The sequence below is a fragment of the Primulina tabacum genome, chromosome 4 (assembly GCF_025594145.1).
Source record: "Primulina tabacum isolate GXHZ01 chromosome 4, ASM2559414v2, whole genome shotgun sequence".
Taxonomy (NCBI): domain Eukaryota; kingdom Viridiplantae; phylum Streptophyta; class Magnoliopsida; order Lamiales; family Gesneriaceae; genus Primulina; species Primulina tabacum.
Genome location: NC_134553.1, coordinates 45,807,090 through 45,822,106, shown reverse-complemented (window position 1 = coordinate 45,822,106; position 15,017 = coordinate 45,807,090). Strand labels below are relative to the sequence as shown.

The 15,017-nt window shown below is 40.5% G+C and overlaps 1 protein-coding gene across 1 annotated transcript; it reads right to left on the bottom strand.

The window, feature by feature from the left end:
- Nucleotides 1-3,223: 3,223 nt before the first annotated feature.
- LOC142541697 (uncharacterized) lies at nt 3,224-4,571 on the bottom strand. The gene is made up of 2 exons (XM_075648166.1): nt 4,252-4,571; nt 3,224-4,159 (listed from the first exon to the last, which is right to left on the bottom strand). The coding sequence occupies exons 1-2, from the start codon at nt 4,568-4,570 to the stop codon at nt 4,143-4,145; spliced, it is 336 nt and encodes a 111-aa protein (XP_075504281.1). The 5' UTR covers nt 4,571; the 3' UTR covers nt 3,224-4,142.
- Nucleotides 4,572-15,017: the final 10,446 nt, after the last annotated feature.

The window sequence follows — 15,017 nt, the reverse complement described above, 5'->3', positions numbered from 1 at the left end:
TGATGACTAACTTTTTCTTATTATCCACACATGTATTATCTTTTACAAAATTGGCTAGGAACATGAATTCTTTTCATTATAAAAGTATACATACGCCTTTAAAACTTCTTTATTGTTTATAACGATGTTCATTTCACTGACACAGATCATGAACAAATGATGACTAGCTTTTTTAGGGCATCATATTTGGCAGAAATAAACCAAACGATGTGATGGCTATCATTTCTAAATTAAAATAATAAATTGTAACTTGACATATGTCAATAGTTTAAGGTGACTAACCTACTTTTACTAGAATTGACAAAACAAGCATAACATTTGTTATAAATTATCCGTGACTCGACCTATTTTTTATAATATATGAAAATTCACTTAACTTCCTCTGTCTAACCTTATATACATTGATATGCTTTATTACTTGTAGTTTAACATACTTACTGTGTTATAATTTCTCAATACTCATCATTTATTAACTGCAAATCCAATGGATAAACCAAATCCAATGGAAAATGATGATACCCTCGGGATAGCCCGGGTTGTGCCCGAGTCATGGACGATTCTTGTGCACGGGGCATGGACGACCCAGGATACTGGATGGATGGCCAGAATCAGGACAAGTCGGCAGGAAGAGTTCATCAGGAGCCGGCGGGTGAATGCCCGGGACGTCTCCTCCCCGGGCCACCGGATGCCCGGGCTCTCAATCAAATTCCCGAGAACTTTCTACCCAGGCCACCTCGATATGAGTACCGCACTCGAGTATACTAGCAGAATTGGATGTGGGCGACTGTCCCATCTCTGACACCAGGCCGATGGGTTGACAAAATCAGATGGGCTGGATGTGACCAGTATGAGATTTGACATGTCAGAATATAGGGTGTGCTCAGCCGTCCTACTATAATTAGTAGGTAGCACGGAGAACGAGATCATCATTACTTCTCCTACTATAAATATCAGGTTCTCTCTTTACATTTACATTCATTCAATCACACCAATATCATAACCATCACTTGGTTACATTGGTTCTGTTAGAGTAGGTGCACGTCGAGCCAAGTGTTGGCCGAGTGTTCACGATGAAACTCTATGTATAAACGATCTTTATTTTAATAATATTTGAATTTATTATATTGGCGCATCTTTATCTGTATACCCAACAATCTCCCACTTGCACTAGAGCCAACTACCCATATACTTCAAACCCATTGATTCGCGATGCTTCTCGAATGATGGTCCTGGTAAAGGCTTAGTTAGTGGATCAGCAACATTATCTGCGGAGCCAACTTTGTCGATCGACACTTCTCCTCGTTCCACAATCTCTCGGAGGATGTGGTACTTTCTCAATACATGTTTGGACTTCTGATGAGACCTTGGCTCCTTCGCCTGAGCTATGGCTCCCGTGTTGTCACACATCACCGGGATAGGAGCAACTCCATTAGGAATGACGCCCAACTCTTGGACGAAATTCCTAATCCAAACAGCCTCCTTTGCTGCAGCCGATGCAGCAATGTATTCTGCCTCAGTGGTGGAATCCGCAGTACTGTCTTGCTTGGAACTCTTCCAAGAGACAGCACCACCATTGAGCATGAATATGAATCCAGAGGTTGACTTCGAGTCATCAATATCGCTTTGGAAGCTAGAGTCGGTATATCCTTCCAATTTCAGTTCTCCACCCCCATAGACCAAGAACAATTTATTGGTCATTCTCAAATACTTGAGGATGTCTTTCACAGCTTTCCAGTGTGGAAGACCAGGGTTGGATTGATATCTACTCACTACACTTAGTGCAAATGCCACGTCAGGACGTGTAGATATCATCCCATACATGATACTACCAATAGCCGAAGCATACGGAATTCGTGTCATCGCCGCTATCTCTGCATCAGTCTTGGGAGACATAGACTTGGATAGGGACACGCCATGACACATTGGTAGATGTCCTCTCTTGGACTCATCCATCGAGAACCGCTTCACGATGGTATCAATGTATGTGGACTGGGTGAGACCAAGCAATCTTCTTGATCTATCTCTATAGATCTGTATTCCCAATACAAATGATGCTTCACCCAAGTCCTGCATCGAGAACTTACTTTCTAACCATATCTTAGTTGATTGCAACATTCTTACATCATTCCCAATGAGTAGAATGTCATCAACATAAAGAACAAGGAATGTCACAGTACTCCCACTGACCTTCTTATACACACAGGGTTCATCAGGATTCTTAGTAAAACCAAACTCTTTGATTGTACTATCGAATCTGAGGTTCCAACTCCTAGATGCCTGCTTAAGACCATAAATAGATCTTTGAAGTTTGCATACCATATGCTCACTTCCGATAGATGTAAACCCTTCAGGTTGAGACATTTAAATCTCTTCCTTAATATCCCCATTAAGGAAGGCAGTCTTGACATCCATCTGCCATATCTCATAGTCATATCATGCATCTATGGCTAGCAAAATCCTAATGGACTTGAACATTGCAACTGGAGAAAAGGTTTCCTCATAGTCAACACCTTGCCTTTGAGTATACCCTTTTGCTACCAATCGCGCCTTGAAGGTCAATACCTTCCCATTCGCCCCAAGTTTCCTCTTGTAAATCCATTTACACCCTATGGGAACAGTTCCCTCAGGTGGATCCACAAGATTCCACACTTGGTTCGAATGCATGGAACTCATCTCAGATTCCATTGCTTCAAGCCATTTGGATGAATCGGCATCAGATAATGCTTCCTTGAAGGTCCTTGGATCACATCCAAGGTTAGGCTCATCATGGCCCTCTTCAAGAAGCAGACCATACCTCATAGGTGGTCTCGAGACTCTCTCGGATCTTCTAGGAGCTTGTATCTCCTCACTTAGCTCATTGGGTGTGGGTTCTACTAACTGTGGGTGTCTCTCGAACCTCTTCGAGTTCTATCATCTCGCCTTTTCTATCCAATAGAAATTCCTTTTCCAAAAAGGTTGCATTCCTAGAAACAAACACCTTTGTTTCTTGGGGATGATAGAAATAATATCCAACGGAATTCCTTGGATATCCCACAAAGTAGCATAAAATTGATCGACTATCCAATTTATCTCCCACTGCCTGCTTCACATAAGCAGGACACTCCCATATTCTAAGATAAGAATACTTGGGAGGCTTGCCCATCCATATCTCATATGGAGTCTTGTCAACTGCCTTTGTATGGACATTGTTCAACAACAGTGCCGTTGTTTCAAGCGCATATCCCCAAAAGGATGGCGGCAACTCCGTGAACCCCATCATAGACCGAACCATGTCCATCAAAGTCCGGTTACGACGCTCCGAAACACCATTCAACTGCGGTGTAGCGGGCGGAGTCCACTGCGAGAGAATCCCATTCTCCCTAAGATACTCTTGGAACTCGGCACTCAAGTACTCACCACCTCGATCCGATCGAAGTGTCTTGATGCTTCGTCCCAATTGCTTCTCTACTTCACTTCTGAATTCTTTGAACCTTTCAAAGGCTTCAGACTTGTATTTCATCAAATACACATACCCATACCTCGAAAAGTCATCGGTAAAGGTGATGAAGTCGGCATGTCCATGCTTAGTGGTGATGCTAAGCGGACCGCACACATCGGTATGGATCAAATCCAATAACCCTTTGGCTCGCTCCGCATGGCCCTTAAAGGGAATTTTGGTCATCTTTCCTTTTAAACAGGATTCACATGTCGTGAGAGCATTAATATCGGACATATCAAACATGCCAACTCCCACTAGCTTGTTCATCCTTCTTAAGGAAATATGTCCTAATCGAGCATGCCATAATTGTGCCGAATTAAGAGTATCTTGTTTGCGCTTATTTGTTGTTGTTATTGTTTGGACATTGTTAAGTGGAATATCTTTCAATTTTAAGGTGTAGAGATTGTTTTCAAGTTCTCCGGTACCAATTAAACATTCATTCTTGTAAATATTGCAAACACCTTTGCTAAATAAACAAGAAAATCCATCAATATCAAGCATATGAATGGAAATAATGTTTTTAATCAAGTCTGGTACGAACAAAACATCTCTCAAAACAAAATTAAAATCATTGTTCAAATGTAAATAAACATCTCCCACAGCCTTGGCAGCAACCCTTGCTCCATTGCCCATCCTCAAGAAGGTCTCACCTTCCCTGAGCTTCCTACTTCTTCCCATCACCTGCAAATCATTACAGAGATGTGAGTCACAGCCGGTATCCAATACCCAAGAAGTAGAGTTAATGGAGATATTTACTTCAATGTAGAACATACCTTTGCCAGAACCCTTCTGGGCAAGATATTCCCTGCAGTTACGCCTCCAATGTCCAGGCTTCTTGCAGTGATGACAGATGTCAACTGTCTTCTCAGCCTTGGCTGGCACGGCTGCCACAACGGGACCCGGAGTTTGCCTCTTCAAGGGCACGCTCTTCTTGGGACGTTGGAAAGAACGCTTCTTTCCCTTCCCATGTGGATCGTTCTTTGTGCCAGATGAAGAACCCACATAAAGAGCCAGCTTCTCCTTTTTGATAGTGGACTCAAAAGTCACAAGCATGTTCACCAACTCTTCAAGGCTTGGCTCAAGCTTGTTCATATTAAAGTTCATGATAAAAGGATCAAACGAGCTAGGCAACGACATCAGCAGCACATCCGTGGTCAACTCCGAAGGCAAGATCAGATCCATGCTAACGAGCTTGTCCACGAGCCCAATCAACTTTAGGCCATGCTCATGGACCGAAGCCCCATCTCGCATGCGTAAAGTGATGAGCTCCTTGACTGTGGCGTGCCTTAGAGGCCGAGTCTGCTCACTAAAGAGCTCCTTGAGGTGCAAATGAATGTCAGCAGCATTCTTTGCATCCTCGAATCGCCTCTGCAGCTCATCGTTCATCAAAGCCTGCATATAACACCTTGCCTTCAAGTCATGGTCACACCATTCCTTGTAGGTCTGCAATTCCTCGGGAGTGCAGCTAGTCGGAGCCTCAACAGGGGGCGACTCAGTTAGTGTATATGCAATCTTTTCCGAGTTTAGGACTATTTTCAGATTTCTTAGCTAAGTGAGATAGTTAGGTCCGGTTAATACATGTTTTTCGAGAATAGCAGAAAGCGGGTTGCGAATTGATGACATTGTCAAAGATTTGTACTGAAAAGTAAAACTGATAAATGTTAATGACTATTTTAAAATATTTAATAAGATATAAAGTTTGGACTTCTACTTTATAAATTATCGCTCCCACTGTTTTGACATTTTCACTACCCTCTAGTGAAAACGGGAAACACTTTCCTCAGAAGGTACGTAAGGTCCAATTAGCGAATTGTGATCCCGAATAATATCAGCCAATCACAATTCCTAAAAGGTAGTTTCCAATTGCATCGCCATGCAACCCTCTACGTATACTTTTGTCTCACGTTTGATTAGGACCCAATAATATGACGTCGTTCATCTTTACGTGTCAAGCCTAACCCATCGATATTGAACCTTAATGGACGGTCGCCACGAGTTCCCTCAATAATATGAGCCGAAATCATGGGAGTTCCACGTAGTTCACATCACCATGTCAATGGATGTCATAGCTTTCCGGCACCCAGGGCCCCCAATAATATGAGCCGAGCCCCGAGTACGGGTAGCGTTCATCATGCACCCATTGTCGATGGAAGACAAAGAAATTATAAACAAATTTATAATTCCCCTTTTCGGACTTGATATTAATTTTGAATCTTATTCAAAATGAGGGTTTTTAATTTTGAAAGGTCTCATCATTAATTTTATTTTAAAAGCTCGCCATGTTTGATCGTATGTTTGCCGGATTCATGCAACTTTGTTATTATCATAATAATAACACACATACTCATTATTTATAACATATCATGCATATATTATAAACAGTAAACAAACAAGGATGATCAATCGCCCCAAAACTAATGGCCTGTGTGAGCTAAACACGGGCCTAGGTCCAATCCTAGGGTAAATGCACGGGATGCAAATGAAACTATTACATTAGCTTCCAATATTTACATGTCTTCGATCTTCATAATCATCATGGCCACCATCTTCCAATCTTGATCATCCACTATTCTAATATTTACAAATAAATATCCATGGCACATAGGGATACATCTCATGGGGTGGGAACACAAAATATCCTAGCATACACCTAGCAAATTGGGCTTGGGCTTTTGATCATCCTTCATGCATAATATCACATATCATACACCATCAATTAATTATCACAATAATTAATTGATCCAATATTATATATCTTGATCCAATCACTAACCGCCACAATTATAAATTAAATTAACAAAGTATACAAACACCTTTGTCTACTTTCAAATTAATTAATTTATAATCGAATTTCTTGTAAATCACAATTTACTATAAATAATTAAAGTCCTACTTCAATTATTTATTTTATGAGAAAATATATGCAACAATTGTAAATTTAAACTTAAGGGCCCAAACTCATTTTTCACCTAAAATACTTTGGCTCATTTAAATTTCACAAAATATGTTAGTCATCCAATGGCCCAACAACTCAAGGCCCATGACACTTTGATAATCCAAAACACTTTTGGAAACCCTAGTCGTCATCGCCGTCGCCGGAGCTCCGTCGCCGGATTCCAGCAACAAAAAAAAATTATTTTTTTTATTTAAAAACTGGAAGTTTCGAGCAGCCCGAAGGCTGCCCCATTTGCTGCCCGAAATTCTCGGGCAGCCCGAGATTCACGGGCAGCAACAAGCTGCCCGAATTTTTTTTTTTTTTTTGTGTTTCAAAAATTTCGGCCTTCATGTATACCTTGCAAAAATATTTCTCAAGCGGTTAGAAATCGATCTCAACATAATATTACGTAAATATTACACAAAAACCGTAACCTTAGCTCGTATACCACTTGTTAGCGGACCGGTTACAGTGGCCGGAAGCGCAACGGAACTCAAAAATTTTTAATTTTAAGCTCAAATTTTCGGCCACCATGTTTGTGTGCAACATTTACATTCAAACACCATACAAGTCATACATAGGGTGTTAGAAATAGTTTTACCTATCAACCTCTTGAGGTTGATGAATAGCACCAACTTCGTTGTTAAACAACAAAGCTCTTCAATGGATGACAAGTCTACAAGCTTCCTCCTCCTTCAAAATTAGGCCCACCACTTATTAGGTAAATCCCTTCTTGTTTTGCACTAGAAAAACAAGAAGATTTTTCAAAGAGAATATAGTGTTTTCAACAAATTGAAGAACACAAAAGTGAAAGAAAAAATTTTTTTTTGAGAGAAAATGCTCTCAATGTTTCGGCCAAGCTAGTGTAGAATGAGGGAGGGAAGAGTTGTCCTGGTAGTGCAAAAAGTTGATCCAAAAAGCTAGCATGCCATGCATTATTTTAATCAAAAGTATTCCCCAACTCTCCACCTCCCATGCATGCTTTGCATGTGGGCTTATAACAATTTACAAGTGCCCATGGACTTTTATTTAAATTGTCTCAAACCCATTTGAGCCCAATTAGACTTTACTTGATTTTACTCAAGCCCATTAGTTAAATAATTATTCCCAATTGGGCTCTACAAGGCCCAATGATATTTAATTAATCCAACACTTGAATTAATTTAATTATTTGGACTCTACTAGGCCCACTAGTGTTTAATTAATTCAACACTTGAATTAATTTAATTTAGTCCATAATAATGTTTATGAAAATCACAATTTTCAAATACATTATTCACTTGACCAAATTTTAATTTAGGAACACTTCCATAAATTAAAATTTATATTTCTCTCATAGAAGTCATACTTCTATTTTTCTTTACGCTTATAAACTCATTTATAAGCCGTTCAACACATTGAACTATTTTACTTATCATCGGGATTTAGAAAGCAAGTACTTGTGTGGCCCTCAATGGTTCATTGATACAACTAGCTGTGGGTTCACATCTCTATGTGATTCGGACTAAACATGTCCTTATATGAGCATATCCCCAATTGCTCCATTCTTACTTATCAACTCCTTGATAACAAGAACGTCAGAACTCAAGTCTGATAATACCCAACCAATCATGTTAAACGCCTAGCAGCATCGCTTACATGATTCCCTAGGTATCAAATGATAGTGCCTGCAAGAACCATTCAATTATGGTTAACGTACACTACGGTCCCTTCAACTCATATATCCCGACCGATTCGACAACCATTGGTATATCGAGAGTTGTCAATGAATCGATACTATGTGTCATGTCGTAGTTGCATCGATGGTGTAATCTATGAAACCCCTTTCATAATTACCACCATACTCTGATCAGATATTTCAACCTACATACACATGATAACACATAGGATATCCATACCCGAAGGTAAGCGGTGAATCCCCGACTACAATGCATCGACTCTTATGTGTTTCGACAGAACACCTAACCTTGCCACCTGATGACCCCTTGAGAGTCGGTAAACAAGTCAAAGTGTAATTCTAGCACATAGAGTCTCAATGTTGTCCCGGGTCATAAGGACTAATGGTGTACAACCATAAACTAGGACGTTTCCACTCGATAAGTGAGAACCACTTGGAAAGTCCTTTATGGAGGGTTGTTCAGTGCACTCTACCAGGAGCACCTATCTGCATGCTCGGACATCACAATGTCCCCTACCAATGAAACATTGTACTCACATCGCAGATACTAGTCTCTAACTCAAGCGGCCTATATCCTTCTTATTGGCGGCTGAATCGACTAGGAACCGTTTAGAATATACAGTATTCCAAATATGAGTTTCATGATACTCATCATATGAGCATCTCATATTCTTTCTACTATTTGTATATTCAAGGACTTTATCTATGCAACTAGCATGGGTATACAGATAAAGATGCACCAATATAATAAATTTTTCTTTCACTTTTGTGTTCTTCAATTTGTTGAAAACACTATCTTCTCTTTGAAAAATCTTCTTGTTTTTCTAGTGCAAAACAAGAAGGGATTTACCTAACAAGTGGTGGGCCTAATTTTGAAGGAGGAGGAAGCTTGTAGACTTGTCATCTATTGAAGAGCTTTGTTGTTTAACAACGAAGTTGGTGCCATTCATCAACCTCAAGAGGTTGATAGGTAAAACTATTTCTAACACCCTATGTATGACTTGTATGGTGTTTGAATGTAAATGTTGCACACAAACATGGTGGCCGAAAATTTGAGCTTAAAATTAAAAATTTTTTACTTCCGTTGCGCTTCCGGCCACCGTAACCGGTCCGCTAACAGGTTCTTGGCTTGAATCATTCACTGACTTAAGCATCGGAGTGGCCACGCCGGACACCCCTCCGGCGCCCATTCACGTGGTTACCTTCTTGAGTGCAGGAAAATCCTCTCCGCCCGGGGAAGAAGCTTCTGGTTCAGATATCTACATTAGCTCTTATTTCCTTCATCATTTTGATAGCAGATCCGGTGGAGCACCCGACACTGCTCACTCATTTCACCAGGATCGCATCATTGACGCCGTCTGTGGGAAATTGAGCTCAAGACGTAGATATGGTTTCCATTCAAAAATAAGTTCAACTCTGCTTGGCAAACATACAAGTCCGACCCGCTCGGCACTCATATCTTATATGTGGATTTCATATGGGATCAAAGCTCAGCAGCTATCCCGGATTGGCATGAAGAGCATTTGCTACGCACTCAGTAGTATACAGTTATATTAGTCACATAATTTAGCTCAACCAGAGAAGCTTCACTCTACGGAAAATGAATTCGGATTCAATATTTCCAGGTTAGTGATTTGATTTTTAATAAAACTCGTACAGCAGGTAAAGCAAAATCTCTTAAGCCCGGGAGGTACGAGGCCACGGCACATTATCTTAAGCCCGGGAGACACGAGGCCCCGACACATTATATTAAGTCCGAGAGACACATTGCCCCGGCACATTATCTAAGCCCAGGGTTCTCAAACCTGGCTCGGAGCTCCGTACCTCGACCATTCCCAAGTCCCGGGACATATTCCCCGGCCCAAGGCTCTGCACCTTGGTTATTTATAAGCCCAGGGTTCTCAAACCTGGCTCGGGGCTCCGTACCTCGACCATTCATGAAGACCAGGGCTCCGCACCCTGGTTATCTATTAGGTCCAGGGATCCGTACCCTGGCTCGGGGCTCCGTACCTCGACCATTTATAAAGGCCAGGGCTCCGCACCCTGGTTATCTATTAAGTCTAAGGATCCGTACCCTGGCTCGGGGCTCCGTACCTCGACCATTCATGAAGGCCAGGGCTCCGCACCCTGGTTATCTATTAAGTCCAGGGATCCGTACCCTGGCTCGGGGCTCCGTACCTCGACCATTCATGAAGGCCAGGGCTTCCGCACCCTGGTTATCTATTAAGTCCAGGGATCCGTACCCTGGCTCGAGGCTCCGTACCTCGACCATTCATTAAGGCCAGGGCTCCGCACCCTGGTTATCTATTAAGTCCAGGGATCCGTACCCTGACTCGTGGCTCCGTACCTCGACCATTCATGAAGGCCAGGGCTCCGCACCCTGGTTATCTATTAAGTCCAGGGATCCGTACCTTGGCTCGGGGCTCCGTACCTCGACCATTCATGAAGGCCAGGGCTCCGCACCCTGGTCCATCTTTTAAGTCCAGGAACCTGTTACCCTGGCCCGGGGATCCGTACCTCGGTCATATTTTAAGTCTAGGGATCCGTACCCTAGCCCGAGGACTCGTACCTCGGTCAAATATTAAGTCCAGGGATCCGTACCCTGGCTCGGGGCTCCGTACCTCGACCATTCATGAAGGCCAAGTCTCCGCACCCTGGTTATCTATTAAGTCCAGGGATCCGTACCCTGGCTCGGGGCTCCGTACCTCGACCATTCATGAAGGCCAGGTCTCCGCACCCTGGTTATCTATTAAGTCCAGGGGCTCCGTACCTCGACCATTCATGAAAGCCAGGTCTCCGCACCTTGGTTATCTATTAAGTCCAGGGATCCGTACCCTGGCTCGGGGCTCCGTACCTCGACCATTCATGAAGGCCAGGGCTCCGCACCTTGGTTATCTATTAAGTCCAGGGATCCGTACCCTGGCTCGGGGCTCCGTACCTCGACCATTCATGAAGGCCAGGTCTCCGCATCCTGGTTATCTATTAAGTCCAGGGATCCGTACCCTGGCTCGGGGCTCCGTACCTCGACCATTCATGAAGGCCAGGTCTCCGCACCCTGGTTATCTATTAAGTCCAGGGGCTCCGTACCTCGACCATTCATGAAGGCCAGGTCTCCGCACCCTGGTTATCTATTAAGTCCAGGGATCCGTACCCTGGCTCGGGACTCCGTACCTCGACCATTCATGAAGGCCAGGGCTCCGCACCCTGGTTATCTATTAAGTCCAGGGATCCATACCCTGGCTCGGGGCTCCGTACCTCGACCATTCATGAAGGTCAGGGCTCCGTACCCTGGTTATATTTTAAGTCCAGGGACCCGTACCCTGGCCCGGGGACCCGTACCTCGGTCATCTTTTAAGTACAGGGATCCGTACCCTAGCCCGGGGACCCGTACCTCGGTCATCTATTAAGTCCAGGGATCCGTACCCTGGCTCGGGGCTCCGCACCTCGACCACTCCCAAGACCCGGGACATGCTCCCCGGCCCAAGGCTCCGCACCTTGGTTATTCATAAGCCCAGGGTTCTCAAACCTGGCTTGGGGCTCCGCAGCTCGACTATTTCTAAGTCCGGGAGATATGAGGCCCCGACAATCTATTTTAAAGCCCGGGAGACATGAGGTCCCGGCATCTTATATCAAGTTCATAAGACACGAGACTCCGGCATTTCATCCCATCTCTGGGATACATGAAGCCCCGATGCTTTTACAGACAAATTAAATATTTTCCATGATCGGACACACAAGACTAATCGGGACAGCGAGTATGACTCTAGCCCGACTATTTAAGGAGGGAGTGATGATAACCTCGGGATAGCTGGGGTTGTGCCCGAGTCATGGACAATTCTTGTGCACGGAGCATGGACGACCCAGGATACTGGATGGATGGCCAGAATCAGGACAAGTCGGCAGGAAGGGTTCATCAGGAGCCGGGCGGGTGAATGTCCGGGACGTCTCCTCCCCGGGCTACCGGACGCTCGGGCTCTCGTTCAAATTCCCGGGAACTTTCTACCCGGGCCACCTCGATATGAGCACCGCACTCGAGTATACTAGCTGAATTGGATGTGGGCGACTGTCCCATCTCTGACACCAGGCCGATGGGTTGACAAAATCAGATGGGCTGGATGTGACCAATATGAGATTTGACATGTAAGAAAATAGGGTGTGCTTAATCGTCCTACTATAATTAGTAGGTAGCACGGAGAACGAGATCATCATTACTTCTCCTACTATAAATATCAGGTTCTCTCTTTACATTTACATTCATTCAATCACACCAATATCACAACCATCACTTAGTTACATTGGTTCTGGGCTTAAATCATTCACTGACTTAAGCATCGGAGTGGCCACGCCGGACACCCCTCTGGCGCCCATTCACGTAATTACCTTCTTGAGTGTAGGAAATCCTCTCCGCCCGGGGAAGAAGCTTCTGGTTCAGATATCTACATTGCTCTTATTTCCTTCATCATTTTGATAGCAGATCCAGTGGAACACCCGACCCTGCTCACTCATTTCACCAGGATCGCATCAGAAAACAATCTTTACTGCACATGTATCGACTTCAGACAATATTACTACAAATATCTATTTCAAAAAGAGGATGAAGAGCTAATAAGAAGATTTTACTCCAACCCTGTATAGTTCGTCATCTTAGGAAGAGTATTTAAGATGGAATCAAAGTTTTCACTCCTGCTAGACTATGCACCTAGAATTGAAACAATCCTAAATATCAACGAGCTCCACCAAAATCAACATATACATTAAATGAATAATAAAACTATTATCTTATAGTATCGAAAATGCTTAGTTGTAAAATATATGTGTAAACTTATTAAAAGTTTTAGATTATACTTTATTTGACCTACATATATGAAAATTACTTTCCATTTCTTAATTCTGTGAATTTTACTTTTTATTTTCCTTATAGTACGTCAACCGCCTCACTATGAATTTTTTTTTACTTACATGATAATGAACTTTGCTTTCTTCTTACTACGAGCTCCGAATAACTTCTATTCATATAATTTAATTTCTTTTATTAATCCATCATTCTTGTTTTACGAATTAAATTAACTCTCATGTTTAAATATCTTAAAAAAATTAAGGTTACCAAATTCATAAATATTTCAATTAATTCTTAAATAAAAAAACCTTATGTCTGTTGAGATCATTTCTATATTAACAAGTTTTCAAAATTGTTTTATAAAATTAAGGTTTTAAGTGCTCTTACAGATTATTTAAGGGATCATATTAGAATTAATATTTGAGTAAAAGTTACCAAATTCGTAAATTCACCAACATCAATAATGTTATCAAGTGTAAGCACGACCATGAATTAAATTTGGATGTTCTTTTTTCAAATTATAATATCATATTTATGGAGTAGACATCTGATTAGATTTTAAGATATGCATATATTTTATGTCCAATTTAAGGTAGGTTGTTAAACTTCTTCCACTTTAACCCCTACTCAATCTTTTTCCTAGCTATTTTCACTTCTAAGGGTTTTTTCTACTTTCGTATTTTATACTTTCTTAAGCACAATTCCAACATGAAATAATAATCATATAAGTACAAATATAAAAGAAAATAAAAAATCACTGTAATCATATGATTTTAACCAAAAAATAAGAATATCCAAATCATTCGCTCTGGTTAGCTAAAAACCTTTTATGCATTTCAATATGCACGTACAATTCTAACAAGATTAAATTGTCAAAGTTTATAAACTATTAAGTTTATAAATTTCTACATATAACATATCGTCTTATACCCATAAAAAAAACCCACTTACCTTCATTTTTTAATAGATTACAATACCCACTTCACTTTTCTCATATTTAACATTGACATTAATTATTTCTCAATTTTTGTATCTATAACATTTATACATGTCATAATCAATTTTGATTAATACCTTAAAAACTTGAAGTAGTTATTGTTAGCTATATCAATTAATTATGGAAAAATCAATAATTATTTTTTAGTTCATATATAATTATTTATTACATATAAAAAATTAAATTATTAAATAAGACCTACATAAATATGAAGACATGTTTAAATCCTCTTTAAAAAAAATATATAAATATTGGACTACAAACCTGGGTAGACACCTCAATTCTTACTTATATATATATATATATGAAAATAGTTTTATAATTTTAATATTTTTAAAAATTATTTGATATTTATATTTAGAAAATTTTATGTTCTTAGGAGGAAAAATATTAAATATTATTTTTATTTTGTAAAAAAAAATTGATTAAAAATTGTAGTTAATAATTTATTCAATAAAATATTAATACTTTTGCTTTTTTTTGTTTTGGAAACTTAAACATTCATAATATCAAATCGGTAAATCCCGACGGAATATTTCCTTCTAGTCAATGTAAACTAGAGTAGCTATTGAATGCTCTATGAACAAAAAAGTGTGTCAGAGTATTGGCCGAGCGATAAAATGATTCACTAGGAACATAGAATTATCTCCAAGAGCCAATACACCCCAAGAATAAGTTTCCATATCTGGGTTGAGAACCGCGTGAACCACCTCTTTGGAGTATGAGAATATACAAACAGAAGATACTTCCACTTTAATACACATATCCATACACTTTTGTTTTTTATATCATTATAAAAGATATAACAATATTTTAAAATTGATAAAAATAAACAAACAAACATATAAAATGATAAAGTGGAGGTTTAAGAAGTATAAATAAAAATGAGGATTTAAGAAAATATATAAAGATATTTTGAAGAGGTGAAAAATGTGAGATATCACGATTTTTTTATTACTAAACAAATTATTAGAGCTTATAAACTCTAAACAATTGCAAACTATTTTTAAGACTCGTCTTTATAAAGGAACTAAAATCACTGATAATATATAAGGAAAAAATAAATCAATTTTTCAGCAATTACCTTTTCTC

Bases quoted from the DNA above. Each gene is read 5' to 3' on its own strand.
- LOC142541697 (XM_075648166.1), bottom strand. From the start codon at position 4,570: ATGAACAAGCTTGAGCCAAGCCTTGAAGAGTTGGTGAACATGCTTGTG.